Source organism: Acinonyx jubatus, chromosome D4, assembly GCF_027475565.1.
Source record: "Acinonyx jubatus isolate Ajub_Pintada_27869175 chromosome D4, VMU_Ajub_asm_v1.0, whole genome shotgun sequence".
Lineage (NCBI taxonomy): Eukaryota > Metazoa > Chordata > Mammalia > Carnivora > Felidae > Acinonyx > Acinonyx jubatus.
This window is the reverse complement of record NC_069391.1, coordinates 23,367,203-23,385,539: the sequence shown is the minus strand read 5'-3', so window position 1 is coordinate 23,385,539 and position 18,337 is coordinate 23,367,203. Positions and strand designations below refer to the sequence as shown.

Genomic DNA, 18,337 nt, shown 5'->3' with positions numbered 1-18,337 from the left:
TGCCTGGGTGGCTGAGTCGGTTAAGCATACCCCTCTTGATTTCAGCTCAGGTCATGGTCTCCTGGTCATGAGATCAAGCCCCGAGTCAGGCTTGGTGCAGAGCACAGAGCCTGCTTGGGACTCTCTTTCCCTGCCCCTCCCCCCACATTCATTCTTCCTTTCTCTCTCTCAATAAATAAATAAAACTTAATATTTTTTCTGTAATTCTTAACGACATAGATATTACTGGCGATTGCCTTGCCAAAAGAAAGTCTAGTTAATGTTTTTAAAAGGCAGTAAAAATGTCTTTGACATGACTCTTGATGTCACTCTAAAGATAAAAGAACCATTAGCTAATGGTAAAAAAATAAAATAAAATAAAGATATTAGCATTATAAATATTAATGGTATTAAAGGACCAGATTTGGACAAAGACCAGAACTAGACTGGAAGTTCATCCAAGACCAGAAGGTATTGACAAAAGAATCATTGTTACCTATTCCTAAAGAAGGAACATATATTACTTGATTGATTTAAGTCTAAAGGAGAATGTAAAAAATGAAGAGTGAAAGAAACCACCTGTTCATGGGTGACCTTCCAGCTCATGGATGACCTTCTAGGTCATGGATGACCATGAGAGTTTTCAGCATTCTGACAGAAGTGCAGAGCATGTAGGGTAAACTCCCATGCTGTTTAAGTCTCATGAACAAATCCATAATTATGAACCTTCCTTGGAAGTGTTTTGAAATGAATCTCCTGAGAATCATCCTGAGGTGGTGTTTTAATATTATGTTCTAAGAGTTTAAAATTGTTCACAACCGATGCAAATGAAAATGGTACCATCTTGCAGTTTTTGCATTGTACTATGTCAGTAATACGAGGCATGCTCTAGACTCAAGAGAGGAAGACAAGCCTGACCAAGGTGTCAGTGAAATTCTTGAGGAACACTCAAATTAAGCTTACAATTTACCACTGAATTTTCTGAGATAAACCAGAATCCTTGGGTATGAAAAAAAAAATCCTCCTAGAATTTGAAAATTAATTTTACTAATGCCAAAAAAGAAATCACATGGGATTGGTGAAAATATAGGATTTATTTCGAAACATTAAAAAGATGCGGTTTTTCTTATTGAACAAGAAGATTGGAGCTATCACATATAGTGCATTTTAGGAGCTGGAGAATTACTGCTGGCTACTAACTTTTCAAAGCAACCCTCACTCCTTAACTAAGGAGTCTTGTTTTGATATAGTCCCAGAGAACAGAGCTATACAGTCAGTGGCTTTGGTTACGGTGTTTATAATGTACATGATCGATTAAGAGCCATTGCCCTGGGGCCCTGTAGCTGTTAAGGAGCCATTGAAGGAACCTATGTTTTCCAGTATTTTCTCTTGGAAAAATTTTCCAGGAAGTTTCTTGTCTCCAGAAATGTTGCATTACATATGGCAGAGGATTTCAATAAAAATCGCTGATGCCAAAGGACCTTCTTGCTCTACTTGGGGACACACAAATAGCCCTATTACACTTCTGCAGTTGTTTGCTATTAAGATGTTTTATTAAATTCTGGTACAATTCCTGTATAATCTTTTCTACTTTAGAAGATATTTGAGCAATGTCTTCAAATGATCTGAATCTTAATTTACTTTTAAATTTAAGAACGGGACTGGCATTTATTGAACGTTCTCTGGACCCCCAGTAAACAAAGCAGAATCTGTAACATTGAGAGGTTTATGAATGAATTACCACAGCGAAATGAATATGCGAAGAATTATTAGAAGCGAAATCTCTGTTCCAAAGAACTTGTCATTGCTTCAGTTTTTCTTCCAGTGAGTTACCAGTTAATTTCTCAGGGTTCGCCTCCATAAGAGATTTAATAGCTAACCCTGACCTTTGTTGTCTGTTTATTTCAGAAGCCTCCCCAGCTTTCTGAGGATGATGTCCGGCTAAAAAACGAGAGAGACAATTGCAGCGTCAGCCCCCTGGAGCCTGCAACCAGCTCCCTTCCCCCAGATCACAAAAACATGGAAATTGAAGTCTCTGTTGCAGAATGTAAAAGTGTTCCTGGAATCACCTCTACCCCGCCTTCCATGGACCACCCCTCCCCTTTCTACTCACCCCCCCACAATGGCCTCCTCGCTGATCACCATGAATCTCTGGATAATGATGTGGCCAGAGAGATCCGCTATCTAGACGAGGTGCTGGAGGCCAGCTGCTGCGATTCTGCTGTGGACGGAACTTACAACGGCACGTCGTCCCCAGAGCCTGGAGCAGTCGTCGTGGCGAGCAGTCGAAGCCCACCTGCCCACACAGCCATCCAGCCAGAACTCACGGAGAGGGCAGTGGGCAGACAGGCCCCTCCTCACATCGAGTTCAGCACAAGCAACTCTGACGCCATGGCAGAGGGTGGAAAAGCCAACGGCCACTCGCCTGACCAGCCCCAAGATCTGCGGGGGGACGGCCTCCAGGCACCCGCGAGCCCCAGCTCCTCCACCAGCTCGCGGTGCTCGGGCCGTGACGGGGAGCTCACGCTCACCACACTGAAGAAGGAGGCCAAGTTTGAGCTGCGTGCCTTCCATGAGGACAAGAAGCCCTCCAAGCTCTTTGAGGACGACGAGAATGAGAAGGAGCAATTCTGTGTCAGAAAAGTGAGGCCTTCGGAAGAGATGCTGGAGCTGGAAAAGGAAAGGAGAGAACTCATCCGGAGCCAGGCCGTGAAAAAGAATCCTGGCATCGCGGCAAAATGGTGGAATCCTCCCCAGGAAAAAACCATCGAGGAGCAGCTGGACGAGGAACATCTGGAGTCGCACAAAAAGTACAAGGAGCGCAAGGAGAGGAGGGCGCAGCAGGAACAGCTGCTCATGCAACAGCAGCAGCCGCCCCCAGCCCAGCTCTGCGCGGCCCCTGCGGCCTCCCGTGACCAGGCCAGCGCGGCAGAAAACGTAAAGGAGGACATCGTCACCGAGCAGATAGACTTCTCTGCTGCTCGCAAACAGTTCCAGCTCATGGAGAGTTCCAGGCAAACAGTGGCCAAGGGCCAGAGTACACCTAGGCTCTTCTCTATCAAGCCCTTTTATAGGCCTCTGGGGTCAATCAACTCAGACAAGCCACTGACCATCTCGAGACCAGCTTCCGTCGGGGGCCTTCCAGAAGACAGTGGTGCATCAGCAGCCAAGGGGCAGCAGAAAGCCAGCTGTGCCCTGGAGAGTCAGCCTGCGGGGGGAAGCCAGGGCAGCACAGCTCCTCAGGGGAGAGAAGGGCCCTACAGTGAGCCTTCCAAACGTGGGCCCTTATCCAAACTGTGGGCAGAGGATGGGGAGTTTACCAGTGCCCGGGCCGTCCTCACTGTGGTCAAGGATGACGACCCTGGGATCTTGGATCAGTTTTCAAGGTCAGTCAATGTCTCTTTGACCCAAGAGGAGCTTGACTCTGGTTTGGATGAATTGTCAGTGAGGTCCCAGGATACCACTGTCCTGGAGACCCTGTCCAACGATTTTAGCATGGACAACATCAGTGACAGCGGGGCCTCCAATGAGACAACCAATGCCCTCCAGGAGAATTCACTGGCTGATTTTTCTCTGCCCCAGACTCCACAAACTGACAACCCTTCAGAGGGCCGAGGAGAAGGCGTCTCCAAGTCCTTTAGCGATCACGGTTTCTATTCCCCTTCATCCACACTGGGAGACTCTCCATCGGTTGATGACCCCTTGGAGTATCAGGCTGGTCTCCTGGTGCAGAATGCCATTCAACAAGCCATAGCCGAGCAAGTGGATAGAGCTGTGTCCGAAACCAGCAAGGGTGGGACAGAACAGCAGGGACCTGGAACAACTCTAGAGGAAGCTGGCACTGGGGCTCCCAGTTCAGAGAAGCCTCAGAGCATGTTTGAGCCGCCTCAGGTGTCTTCTCCTGTTCAAGAGAAGAGGGAGGTATTACCAAAGATTCTGCCTGCTGAAGACCAGGCACTCAGGGAAAGGGGGCCCTCCCAGCCACTGCCAGCCGTACAGCCCAGTGGCCCAATAAACATGGAGGAGACCAGACCGGAAGGGAGCTATTTCAGCAAGTACTCAGAGGCAGCTGAGCTGAGGAGCACAGCCTCGCTCCTGGCCACTCAAGAGTCCGATGTGATGGTTGGGCCCTTCAAGCTGAGGTCAAGGAAGCAGCGGACTTTGTCCATGATCGAAGAAGAGATCCGAGCAGCTCAAGAAAGGGAAGAGGAACTGAAGAGGCAGAGGCAAGTCTTGCAGAATACCCAGAGCCCCAGGGCAAAGAACGCCCAATCGCTGCCCTCCCGAACGTCATGCTACAAAACCGCTCCAGGTAAGTGAAGTGCGCACCAGAGACAGACGCCGTGGGAATCGGTTGATTCCAGCTTATGTGTTTCTTTGTGAAGCCTCCTCTGGGTGTGGCTAGAATTAGTGTCGGGGGCACTGACACACGGGTTTTTGTATCCAGGGACATGCAACTGGAGTCAGAAGAACCCTGGGCCTGGACGGTGTGCCATTTCCCAGAGGATGCAATGGCTCCTTTCCCATCGTTCTGTTCTGGGTTTGGTTTAGTAGAGAATTGTTCTCTTTTGTTTGAAAGGGCTGCCTCTGGCTGAGGGAGGGGCAGTGTGTCAGAGTGAGCCCATGTGTGGACTGTGTTGGAGTCAGTAGCTTGACCCTTAGCATCTGCAGTTAAATCAAACCCATCTGATTTGGAGGACGTGCTCTACTAACGCCATCTGAGTGCCAGGTTCTTTCCTAGCAATGGCAGTCATGACCCAGGGTTGCGGATCGACCATAGATGTTTTTGTCCCTCTTCTGTATGATTGGATTGGTCTTCCTTTTAGTCATCATGGTGCCATTTCTTTGGAATCAGGGGTGGTCTCATTCATTCTTATCCTATGACACATTTGGAGAAATTGACTCTTTGTAAAGGCAGGTCTTTAGTCCCCTCCCATTGCCTGGGCAGTCCCTTTGTATACTTTGTGTAAATGGCTGGTGTTAAGTATGGTGATAATGTTGCTACCATTATGGACAACAGTGTGACCAGTAGTTTTTGTTTCCCATTTGGATATGATGGCAATCAGAGATCTGCACGTCCTGCTGCAGCGAAGTGCTACTCAAAACGTGATCTGGGCTAGTCCACGGACTGTTCGTTACCGGTCCATGCCGAGAATAAGTACAGACATTGAGAGCAAGCTTTTGAAAATTCTTGTCGTAATTTGGTATTGTCCTCAAATCCAAGTGTGGAGTTTTGTGCTTTTTTTAGAGTATTGGTTCATAATGGACTGAGGGGTAACTTCTTTCACTGGAGACTATCTAAAAAGCATTACCCTAACATATAATTGTTGGCGTTTGACTTGGTTTATCCAGATCTTATTCCCATCTTGACACTTGGCTTCCGTCAAATCTACAGTGACTCAAGGTAACCCTTTTGATTATTAATTTTTAAATTTTGAAACAGTCTCAACCTTAAGTTCCCAAGTACAGTACAAATATCTCTTATTATGAACCATTTGAGAATAAATTGCCAACATGATCTCCGTCATCCCCAATTTTATAGAATATGCCTCATTTTGGATTTGTCTGTGCTTTCACATGAGTACATGTAGGTTATGCATCTTTGGTAGGACTACCACAAAAATGATGTTATTTCTTCTCACTGTGTCCAATCAGGGACAGATGTTGACTTTTTTTTTCATATAATATCAACTTGGATCACTTGATTGAGGGAGTGTCTTATAAGGTTCTAGAGTAAAATTACTTTGTCCTTTGTAATTAATAAATATTCTGGGGCCTCTGGGTGACTCAGTCAGTTAAGTGTTCGACTTCAGCTCAGGTCATGATCTCATGGTTCATGAGTTCAAGCCCCGTGTCGGGCTCTGTGCTGACGGCTCGGAGCCTGGAGCCTGCTTCAGATTCTGTGTCTCCTTCTCTCTCTGCCCCTCCCCTGCTTGTCCTCTGTCTCTCTTTCAATAAACAAACAAACAAACAAACATGGGACGCCTGAGTGGCTCAGTCGGTTAAGTGTCTGACTTTGGCTCAGGTCGTGATGTCATGGTTTGTGGGTTCAAGCCCTGCATTGGGCTCTGTGCTGACAGCTCAGATCCCGGAGCCTGCTTTGGATTCTGTGTCTCCCTCTCTCTCTGCCCCTCCCTGCTTTGTGCTTTCTCTCTCTCTCTCTCTCTCTCTCTCTCTCTCTCTCTCAAGAATAAATAAACATTAAGATTTTTTAAAATAATAAATAAATATTAATAAATATTCTGTACAGTTAGTTTGGTACTATGTAATCTTTATCCTACTTCTCATCAAACTTTAAATCTATTCATGTATCTATTTATGTAAGTGTGGTCTTGTGGGTTCCTATTATATTCAGTGGGTTATAATCCATTTCTGTTAGGTTTATTCTTAATTTGTGTAGATATAGCTTATGGAACCCTTTCAAGTTAACATGGTCTCATTATCCTATGGACATGTCCTCACTTTCTGACACCACAATATGTTCCAGTGTCATCTGATACTTTCCTAACCCTGAAATGAGCCATTTCTTCAAATAGCACTAATTCCTGTTAGTGGAGAATGGAATTTAGAAATCAAAATCTGGGTGATTGGTGTGCTCATTGTTATTAGATTGTTTGTCCCTGTTCCCAGGCACTCTCAAAGAACAGAATTAGAGAATATATACACATTCTGTCTGTCTGTCTGCCTGTCTGTCTATCCACCTACCTACCTACCTATCTATCTTGAAAACCATGAGCTCACCCTGATACCTTTAACTCTAATCTAATACCACAGGGCTCATATTCTCCCCATATTTGTAACCTCCTTGTTGACAAGATACCTGGTTCAAATACCCTTGATGTATTTATTGTTTGAGCAATCCTCTCCTTGCCTTGTGTAACCAGTCTCCTATTTTCCTTACCCAACTTGGGTTCCAATACCCTGTGCTAGGTCACCTCTGTCCCCCACCCACCTGCTGTGGCTCCAGCACAGCACTCTGGGCCACTGTGGTATCCTACCCTAAACTGCAGATACCATCTTGTAGAGCTCCTCCCCAGTGGCTTTTGGACTAAATTGTTCATGAAGGAAAGAAAGAGAGGAGAAAGAGGAAAAGCCTGGTGACTTTCTTGATATGGTTTTTAATTCCTACAGGTCACAGGGCAGTGGCCAGCTAAGTGAGGCAAAGAAAACTTGCAAGGGAGGATTTTGTGTGTGTGTGTGCTTAATAGTGACCAGTTGGCTTTTCCCAAAGATCCTTAGTTGTCAAGTTCATTTCAAATTCTTGTGGGCTAGCTTGGCACAGAGATGCCAATGGGCATTCTGCATGGTATCCTAGAAAAAGGTTTTATACCACTTGAATTCAGCCCAATCTGAGGAGCCTACTTCATGTGTAAGTGACTGTAAAGGGCCTGCACAAGAGCCCAAAGTCTGGCAGAGGAAGGTTCTTCAGGCATCTCATCAACTTCTGCTCACATAGGAGGTAGATACCATGGCTCTCCTGTCAGTTATAGCTGGCTCTACCTACCTAACCCTCCCTTTATGTTATTTATTATAGAACCTTCCTGCAAGTGCATGTGCTCAGTGGGTATTTTCATTTTTCTTCACTCCACTTTTTTTGTTTTGTTTTGTTTTTAAGTAGGCTCCACGCCCAGTGTGGAGCCCAATGCAGGGCTTCAACTCATGACCCTGAGATCAAGACCTGAGCTGAGATCAAGAGTCAGATGCTTAACTGACTGAGGCACCCAGATGCCCTTTACTCCTCTTCTTAATTGAGCCTCCCACCATATTGTTCCCTTCCTTTATTTCTCCCATGTGAACAAGATTAAAAACATTTCAACACTTTCCTCTGTTCCCTGACCTGCTGCAGTCTTTTGATCTTCCCCACCAGGCTTAAAATAAGACAGGGTTCTAATGTTTTCCCTCAGCATCCCAGCAGCCCAGGACTACTTTTCCCAGCACTTCCCTCCAATGTCCTCCCCTACATCCCATTCCATAGGGTTGATTCTGCCACTTTGGTAAGATGGTAATCCATCCATGCAAGTCTGCATACTGCAGCTGTCTAATTATTGTACTGAACACAGTCGTGAAAATGATGCGTGTGCACCTCATTCCTTCATGTTTATCTCTAGAACATTTAAAGTAGGTGGCAGGGCTTCCCAGAATTATGACATGGATTGAAAGGAACCGAATGAAAAATGTGATTTTCTTTCTCTCCATGCCTGGTAATGTTTGGAGTGTTGCTTGGCTAGTCAGCCTCTAAGTTCGTAATCAAGGAGGAGGCTGACACATCACTCTGAGCAGCCAAACTGGACGATTCATGGCCAGGGTTAGAACCGTTGGCTCCAACTTTGGTTTGGCGAATGGAGATGTTGCTAAGTTCCTATTGTGCTACTCCACATGTCCCACCAGTAGAGGTGACTCAGCTGGTCTGTTGCATGACTCAGCGTGATGATTTGATATCAGGTGATGAAAAATATAATTTTTAACTTCTCCTCCGGTGGAAATCATGTTGATGACATGCTGGATTCCTAAAACCTAAGGCAAGGAGAATCCACTGAGAGCGAAGATGTAATAGGGAAAGAGAAATCTACTAATTCTCTCCAACCATTCCCCAGGTGTTGCAAAGATAAACTTGTTTTTGCTTTTAGTTTCCCTGCCTTTCAAAGATGGAGAAAGATATTTTTAAAATGATACTGTCATTTTCAAAAAACAGTTGTTAGGAAAAATATTTTGGAAATTGTATCTTGTTGGCTCTTAGGAGATTTTAAAGGAAGAAGTTCCACTTAAATAGGATCTGTGTGACTTTTGCTCATACAGAGGTGAGCAAGGCAGATGCAGTTCCTGCCCTTAGGGAACTTACAGCTCAGTAAGAGAAACTTACTTCAGACGAACATGGCAATTTCATGGCAGAGAAGCATGAAAATCTGTAAGAGCACAGATCAAGGAAGATCAACTCACTGGGGGTATAAGGGAAGTCTTCCTTTCTTAGGAAACTACTATCCAAGCTTTGAACTGAAGGAGTAAAGTTGGGTTCAGGGGGTAGGGGCAATTGTTCCAGTGAGAAGGAAGGGCACCAAGGAAGGCCCAAAAGGAAAAGAAACTTGGTATGTTTGAGGTACTTAAATAAGATTAGGGTGGATTAAAGGAAGAGATTTAAAACAAAATGAAAGAGTTGGTTTGAAGCCAGACAACAAAGAGCTGCCTTCATCCATGAATTGATGGAAGAAAAGTCTTCCCACTTTAATGAGTCCATTCCACCAGCTTCTGTTGAGCTCTTCCTCAGCATAAGAACTTCTGAAGGCATGTTGCCATGCATGTTGACAAAGGCTGTGTGTCGTGTGGGAGGCCATATTCCCAAGAGTGAACACACGTGTGCCTTCTGTTGATGGCGTAGAGAAGAAAGGAAGCATTCCAGCAGGTGCACTAGCCTAACACACCCCTGAGGATCAAGTTTGGGAGGAAAACCCAAACATTTTATTGACGTTAAAATCCGGATCTTTCCAAATGTCTTTTCATATTAAGGCTGTCAACAGTTCTCACTTTAGTGCCTGGTGTCTATTATTGGATATCCTGGTTTCACGTCCAAATTCTAGGCATGACGGAGAAACCCAGTTAGTTAGGTGATGATTACTTTGGTTTTTCAAAATAGTATCCATTTTCATGCCAGATGTTGAACTGATCTACCAAGTCAGATAAGTTGCCCAGTGGGACATTATGGGGAGTGGTAAAGGAGAAGGTGTGGATATTGAGTTCCATAACTTGGAGCGTCTGCTCATGTTTTTAATATGTGGAAAGATGTGATAGTTACATATCTTATAAAGATAAAATTTCCAACGAGTTTCAGCTTCAATTGTCAGTTTGAATTAAGGTTGCACAGGAGGTGATCGTTACATTATTATAAAGATTATTGGCTGGGTCTTTTTTTCTCTCTCCTCTATTATCTTCAAATATCATGAAAAAAAAGTCCTAGACAGAAAAAAAAAAATGATGTCAGCATAATATTCATGAAAGAGAGCTTGGTGGCTTATTCCATGCTAAAGTAGTCTTCACTGGGGATGCCCTCTTTGCTCCATAGTAGAAGACCATGTGTTGGCAACTGGTAGAAAAATTCTGTCACAGGCCCAGGTGACAGAGGGCTCTCCTTCAGGAGTATACAGTGTTTCCCTTTCGCACAGGCAGGCACAGGTTATATAACCTGTAGGGATCCAGCTGGCTGTGTGACAGTACTAAAGCTTAACGTGGAGCACCTTGCAGAGCATTATCTCTACTACCATATTTCCTGAACATTCTCTGGTGACAGAAGCCTAATCATGGTAGCTACAAGTTACCTTAAAGCTGTGTACCATACTAGTGACTTCACACACATTTTCTCCTTTTTCCTTTTCTCATTTATTCCTCCCACCAGTCTTCTGAGATGTAACACAAATTATCCAAACCCTTGAGGCCAGATCTATTCAGAATTTTTCTGACTTAAGAAAAGCCATAATGTGTATATACTATTATTTATAAAAGCATTGCAATGCATATGCTATTACGTAACCACCACGCCCCGCCCCGCCCCAGACAGGGTCCCGAGCTACCCCCATCACCGCATTAGACTTCTGCTTATAAAACTGAAGAGGAGTTAGTTTCATCAAGTGGGATCATTACATCAAGAAGGACTTCATGCCTGGTCTCGTGAGGTTTGCTGCCAAGTAAGTTATGACAAAGCTGGTTTTTTAGAGCTTGTTTGGATTTGCAAATTGGACATAAGAGGTCATGGGCCTATACTATTATTCCCCTTTCAAAGAATTAATACCAGAGTCCAGAGAGATTAAGTAACCTGCCGAGGTCACTCAGCCAGGTAGTGGCAGAACCAGGTTCAAACCCTGGCTCATCTGATTCCGAAGTCCTTTATTCTTTCTATAACCTTTCTTAGCCACCCCTGAACCTGCCCCTCTGCCCTGGAGGTCTACAAGGTATGTAGTAACATCTCCCCTCTCCAGCCTACAGTGATTGAGCTCAGTCTCCCCCCGACCCTCTCCCAGTCTCTGGTCTGACCCCTGCATTGTCTTGGGTCCTTCCTACCCCCTGCTCTTTGGACCCACTCTAGCTCTGAAATGCCCTGCTCATCACGGTCTGGGCGAATGAGTTTGCTCCAAGAGGCCACGAGACAGTGCTACCCTAGTGACCCAGAATGGGTCCTTTGTGCTTTCAGAACTTAACCCCAGTGCTCCAAATTGCAATAGGCAAAACTGCTGGTGCTGTCCAAAAGAGCTGAGCAGATGGCGGAGGGGACCAGCATGGTCCGGGTGAGCTATCTAGCCTGATGGCTCCTGTGAGTTCTTTCTGGAAGTTGGTTTACCAGAAAGAAGCTCATTCATTCCAGACACAGGTCTATTCCCTGAAATCTTTGGACGAATTGGGTACTTAAATGAAGACTCAATCTCTTGGTTTGAGAACATGCAGGAATAAGTGTTCACTCCATTAGCTGAACATGTTTGGTGGGTTGGGGCCAAACCAAATACATTAGTTTACTGGTGGTCATTGAACACCGAGACTGCTTTCTGCTGTTCTCTTTGCTCATGATTGATCCTTCTACCTGGGACCAGAAATTCCTTGTGTTTTATTTGTCTTCAAATTGATTTATTTATTTACCCAGCAGATATGCTCATTTTTAAAAAAACACATGCCATTTGGGAAGGAATTGTCAAGAAAAGTTTAGACCGAAGAAGTGTTTGGCAAAGGGTGAATGTATGTGGTGAAATCAGGACTTCTCAAATCCCAGAATTCAAACTTCTCTTTGGGCATTGCCCCCCAAGGTTTGGAAGGGGCAACTGCTGAGGCTAAGCCTATCAGCCCCGCTCCCAAGAAGGTAGGGACTCCAGTCTTTCTCCCATGAAGAACCCGCGGCTCTGGCTTCTGGGAAGTAGAACTTGAGAAAAGGCACTACATCTCTACCGGTTTAATTCCCCACTCTAAGCAAGTTCTGCCACCACTGCTCATTGTGCTGGGTCTTCTGATGAATGCACAGTGTCACGGCTGGCCCCCAGTGGTGCTCATGCCTTGTTGGGGACACCACATGGCATCCATGTCGCCTACCCTTTACCCCTGTGTGTGGCTACTCCGTGCTCCAAGTTAGGAGAGCGGCTTCCAAAAAAATCAGACTCCACCATGTGCTAAAAAAGATGTAATCTTGAGCTAAGAAAGAAAAGATGAATCAAAGGACCTAATTCTTGTAAAAATCCCTGCTCTACCCCTCGTAAGAAATGTGAGCTAATCAAAGCCAGGGGTGGGAGCAGGATGTCCCCTGTGACTGCAGGAGTCCAGTCAGGATATGACTGTGTCTCTTAACCAGCCATGCTGCTATTCCCTCAGGAGACTGGCATTTCACATCCATCTGATCTTTGTGAATAAGCTACTACTTACGGGGTGGAGAGCTAGGGGCAGTGGGTGGGGAGTGTACCAAAGAGTGCATATTAGATTTCATGTAATGGTATTTTATTTCTCATGACGTTCAATGTAACCGTCAAAGGTTTCCCAAAACCTGTGTGCATCCAGCCTCACAGGTCTTCCCAGTCTGTCTGTATTTCTCAAATAGAAATTCATACCTTATGTAAAAAAAACTGGTCAAGGAAACTTAGGTGCCTAAATGTCACAGTCACTTCTCTGGATTTATATTTGAAGTTCAGATCCCGACTCCCCTGCTTGCTAACTGTGTGACTGGCTTACTTCACCTGTGTAAGCCTCAGTCTCGTCACCAGTAAGACGGGAATAAGATCATACCGACCTCAGTGCCCGGTACCCAAGAAGAGTTACTCTTTTGTTGTTACTACAGTTACTGTTATGTCTTAAGACAAGAGCTAGAAAACCTTACAGAAATATGTAGGAGTTGTTCTTCTACAGCTGCTGAAATAAATGTCAAAACCTGCATTATAAAATCGCTTTCTGTTCCTAGTTGGTGTATTTTCGTATTTACTTCATTAAAATTTAAAATCTCACTTACAAAACCTGAGTTCAGGAATTCGTTTTCAATAGTCAGCTGTGATTTCGAAAAACAAAGTGTACTGGGGCACAGTGAAATTGCGAGTCCATAAAAATGTTTCCTTTCTCTTTCCCTTTGGGGGGGGGGGGGTAGAAATCATCACACAGTCAGACCCACCATGTTGGTAGAAATGCGTTTAACAAAAAGAGCTTGGTGGGGGAACTACTATTTGCCGTGATTTTCATTCTTTCTGTTTTAATTTTCTTTTTCTTTTTTGGTCTTGAAACTGTGCTTCACCTAGAGAAGCAGAGCTTTTCCTTCTAGAGGTTTTACCTTCCAGTCCTGTTCATTGAGGATGACCCAATATCAGCAGCTCATCCAACACCCCAATCTTTAAGGAATGATATTTGGAAATTTCTCAGACTTGTTTCACCGGGCCAGGGGTATTTCTCATGTCCAAGCTAGGCTTACGATCTGAAGATTCATGTCATTGCATTTTCAAAACCCTGCAACCTTCAGGAAAAGAGGTAAAAGGACCAGGGACCAGCTTTTGGTGTGTGGGTCACAGCTGGAACCCCACAATCACCTGCTCCCCGGATCTGACAGGAAGGATATTCCCTTTTACTGGCAGGAAATGAAGTTGAAAATACAAGTCTGAGCTCATTTCTTTCTGGCGACTTGTGAGTCGTCTTAGATGTTTGCAATCTTATCGCCATGCTGTGTGAAGAAAGGAGGTCATTGAAGGAGGCCTGGCCAAGGCATGGCATCTGGTGGGCGTCTTTGTTCGGTTCAGTTTGGTTTTTAAGTAAGAGTGGGTGATGGCTTTTTCTTTTCTTTTGAGAAATGTAGAAACAAAGGATCTTTGATTTAAGAACTCAGACACCATATATGTGGAGTGTAATGGTCACCAAAATCACAGTGTTTGGCCAAAATAATTTTCTAAACTTTTGGAAGCCACATCCTTGGCTTGTTAGAAGTTAGCCTTGTTCCTACGGAAGAAGGGTCCGGCTGTCTGGGGTGGTAACGGCTGTGCTTCCAGCCTGTGCCACCTTCGCTCGGGTTCCTTGTCAGGGAGCATCCGTGGTTCTTCTCTCTGCCGCCCCCTCCCCTGGGCAGCACAGCCTGTCACAGATGCCCAGGGGAAATCCTTCTTGTCTGGAAAATTCAGAAGTGTAGCCAAGGCCTGGCTTTCTCTCTGTGGACCAGAACGGGGTTTAATTATTTATGATTAAATAAGAAGGAAACACAAATTTGTGTTTTCTAGTTTTCCATTCATGATGGGGGGGGGGGAGCTGACAGCATTTACTAATTTGGAGTGAAATTTAGCTGCCCGCCTCTGCTCCTTAGTCCACCTTGCAGACCCACGGCCTGGAATGCCACTGTCACAGACATGAGCAGGGCTCACCAGAGGCCCAGGTTGGGGGCAGGTGTCAGCTCCTCTGGGTGTGTGCTGTCTGGCGAGATACAAAGGCTTGGGGATTGCCTAGTCCATGAAGCAGCTTTATCTACTTTTCTCGGCATGGCTAATAATGTTTAAAAGAATTTTTTTCTGGTTTGTTTTATATTTTTTAATTAATTCATGCTTATTCTAGAAAAAAATTGGAAAACAAGGAATAAAGATAAAAATAAAAGTAATTCCTAATCCTAACTGCTACCTGCCTAGGTTTCTCTATGCACATACGTGCATAGAAGATAATATTGGGCTTATATTTGTATTCGTTTCCTATCACTGCTGTAACAAATCGCCACAAATAAAGGGGCTTAAAACAACACAAATTTATTATCTTACAGCTCTAGAGGTCAGAAGTTTGTAGTGTGTCAGCTATGGATTGAATTGTGTCCCCTCTAAATTCATATGCTGGCAACGTGGATGGAATTAGAATGTATTATGCTAAGTGAAATACAGTCAGAGAAAGACAGATATCATATGATTTCACTCATATATGGAATTTAGAAACAAAACACATGAACATGGGGAACGGAAGGAAAAAATAAGACAAATATGAAGGCAAACCATAAGAGACTCTTAAATACAGAGAACAAACTGAGGGTTGCTGGAAGGGAGGTAGGCAGGGGATGGGCTAACTAGGTGATAGTACTAAGCAGGGCACTTGTTGGGATGAGCACTGGGTGTTATATGTAAGTGATGAATCACTAGATTCTGCTCCTGAAACTATTATCACACTATATGTTAACTAACTTGGATTTAAATAAAATTTAAAATAGAAATAGAAAAAAATTAAGTTAAAAGAAATTCATATGTTGAGCCCTAACCCCCAACGGACATGGGCACTTTGTGAGAGGTAATTAGGGTTAGGTGAGGTCATAAGGGTGGGGCCCTTGTGATAGAATTTGTGCCCTTCTAAGAAAAGACACCAGAGATCTAGATCTCTCCCTGTCTCTGACATGTGAGGACCCAGTGAGAGGTGGCCACCTGCAAAATAGGGAGACAGTTCTCACCACAACCCAACCATGCTGGCACCCAGAGCTCAGACTTCCAGCCTCCAGAACTGTGAGAAAATACATTTCTGTTGGGTAAGCCACCCAATGCATGGCATTTTGTTATGGCTGCTCAAGCAGACTAAGATAGTGTCTGCCTGGGCCAAAATCAAGGTGTCAGTAGGGCTGTGTTCTTTCCGGAGACTCTAGGGCTCCGTCCCTTTCCCTAGAGGCTGCCTGCGTTTCTTGGCTCACGGCCCCTTCCGCTTCCCTCTTCACTGCTGGCAGGGTGGCACCTTCAAGTCTCCGTTTCCCTGACCCACCTGGACCTACATGGTTACACCAAGCCCAACTGGATAATTCACGATAGTCTTCCCCACTCAAAGCTTTTAACTGCATCATGTCTGCAATGTCCTTTTGCCATGAAAGCAGCGTCTTTGCAGGTTTTAGGGATTAGGATGTTAAGCATCCTAACGGAGGCTATTCTTCTTCCTGCCACAGGACTGTTCATCTTATATGGACTGAGGTTTTACCAGATGTCATGCATGCACTTGTGTTTTCTTTCACACAGCTAATAACTGGTGAACCAGGATTTGAACCCCAGCAGTCTGGCTGCAGAATCTGTATTCTTAAACCCCTGCAATCTCTCTCTTTTTTTTTTTTCTTAAAACATTTTGAGTATTTTCCCATGACCTTAATTATTCCTTTAAGTTGGAGAGACTGAAACATGATTTGTCATAACTAAATAATACTCCATTATCTGAATGAGCCAAAACTAATTTAACCATTTCCTATAGTCAGATATCTTGGTTTTTCCCACATGTATAGTTCTTTAAAAAAGAATACAATGGTAGAAATTCTTACATGTAAGCTTTGTGCCTATACTTAATTATTAACTGAACTTGTGGGAGCTGCTTCAGTTAACTAATATACGCTAGAGAACAGCATTTCACCAATTGTTTTCCTTGAGACATCAATAGGGATTCTATGAAATGAGGTTCTCTGGTTAAATAAATTTGAGAAATGTTTCATACCTACCCTTGAATAAGTGATTCACAATCACAATAGCACTAAAACCTTAGAGAAGTCCTCTGGTAAAGAAATCCATCTCATTTTTAAAGCTTTCTTTAACCTAGTGTTTATCAATGACTTTGTTAGCAGCAAATACTGTCTCACAAAGCAAAGCCAATAAGGCACACTTTTAGAAACAGCTTTGGAATCATCCCCCACCCCCAAGTGAAGTTGCTTACCTTCAAGCACCTTTAAGAGCTTGTCAAGTCTAAAATTACTCTAGATGAGTATTTACCCAATGAATGTGAAAACCTAGTTCAAAAAGATATATGCACCCCTATGTTTATTGCACCGTTATGTACAATAGCCAAATTATGGAAGCAATCCGAGTGTCCATCGACAGATGAATGGATACAGAAGATGTGGCATGCATATATGGATATATGTATTGTATATAAAATATATATTATATATATACACAATGGAATATTACTCAGCCACAAAAAAGAATGAAATCTTGCCATTTGCACCAACATGGATGGATCTAGATGGTATAATGCGAAGTGAAATAAGTCCGAGAAAGACAAATACCACATGATCTCATTCATATGTGGAATTTAACAAAAAAATACAAATTAAAAAACAGACTTTTAAATATAGAGAAAAACTTGGGGTGCCTGGGTGGCTCAGTCGGTTAAGCGTCCAACTTTGGCTCAGGTCACGATTTCACGGTTCGTGGGTTTGAGCCCCACATCGGGCTCTGTGCTGACAGCTCAGAGCCTGTAGCCTGCTTTGGATTCTGTGTCTCCGTCTCTCTCCACCCGTTACCCACTCATACTCTCTGTCTCTGTCTCTCTCAAAAATGAATAAACATTTTTTAAAAATTTAAGTATAGGGACCAAACTAATAATTACCAGAAGAGAAGTGGGTGAGGGATGAGTGAAACAGGTGAAGGGGATTAAGAGCACACTTGTCATGATGAGCACTGAGTAGTATATGGAATTATTGAATCACTGTATTGTATGCCTGGAACTAATATAACACTGTACGTTAACTACACTGGAATTTTTAAAAATAAATTTAAAAAATAGTAACTAAAAATAAATAAAGTTACTCTAGATGAAATAATTTGAACAAAATCCTGTTTACGAAGGAAACCTCCACTGAGAATCCCTGCCTAGTTTTACATCAAATGTCATAGAACTTGTATGCTCGCTGCTCTGTAAATATCAGGTACCAGCCTTTGCCCAAGACGGACACAGATGTGCCCTGAGGTCTGCATGACACTTTCTGTTAATGTTGTTTCACAGGGACAGTGACTGGTATCCTTCAAGAGAGCTATTTTGTAGAGTATGCAGTCCAGATGAGGAGCTAGACAGCAGGATATTTGTCATTGAAAACAGAGGCCCCTTTTAGCTGTCATTAGCTCTATTCAATCATTCACTGAATGGATAGACATACGAGAGCAAGCTTTGGCGGAGTAAGCCGGGATGGAACCCGGAGGTGCTGGGAAGTGCTGTGTGAGATGCGCACCAGTGAGCACCAAAGATAACCATCACTGTTCTGGAATTGTGATGGGGTACGTCCTCTGGGCCAAAGAATTTCAAGGGGCCTTACAGGGCCATGGGCAAGGGTGACATAGACTTCCCAGGCCTGTGGCAGAGACCATTTTGTATCACATTCATGTAATGATCCCAAGACCCAAATGATGGTATTGTCTGCAATGTCCACTACTGGGGGAAGAGTATTAGAAATCTCTTCACCATCCTCATTGAGAAGACTCTTGGCTGCAAACTTGGGCCTTCTGAAGAAGATGTTGAGTATGGAGCAGATCCATTTCTCCCTATTTGGCAATCTGTGTGATTCCAGGGGTTCTGTGCATGGTTTGAACCATACTGGGGGTGGGAGGGTTGGAAATCACAGTGCCCAGCAGAGAAGCCCAGCAAAGCTGATTTCCCCTAAGAC

The 18,337-nt window shown here is 44.1% G+C and overlaps 1 protein-coding gene across 13 annotated transcripts in view; it reads left to right on the top strand.

Moving 5' to 3' along the window:
- The window catches only part of PALM2AKAP2 (PALM2 and AKAP2 fusion), a 504,955-nt gene that overhangs the window by 467,900 nt on the left and 18,718 nt on the right, over positions 1–18,337 (top strand). For 12 of the 13 annotated variants that reach the window (XM_053204813.1, XM_027034800.2, XM_027034804.2 and 9 more), the window contains one exon: positions 1,888–4,291. In XM_053204813.1, the coding sequence (XP_053060788.1) occupies positions 1,888–4,291 (2,404 nt within the window). Of the gene's footprint in view, positions 1–1,887; positions 4,292–5,331; positions 6,164–18,337 lie in introns of those variants that run through there. The other variant, XM_053204815.1, reaches the window with a different exon arrangement.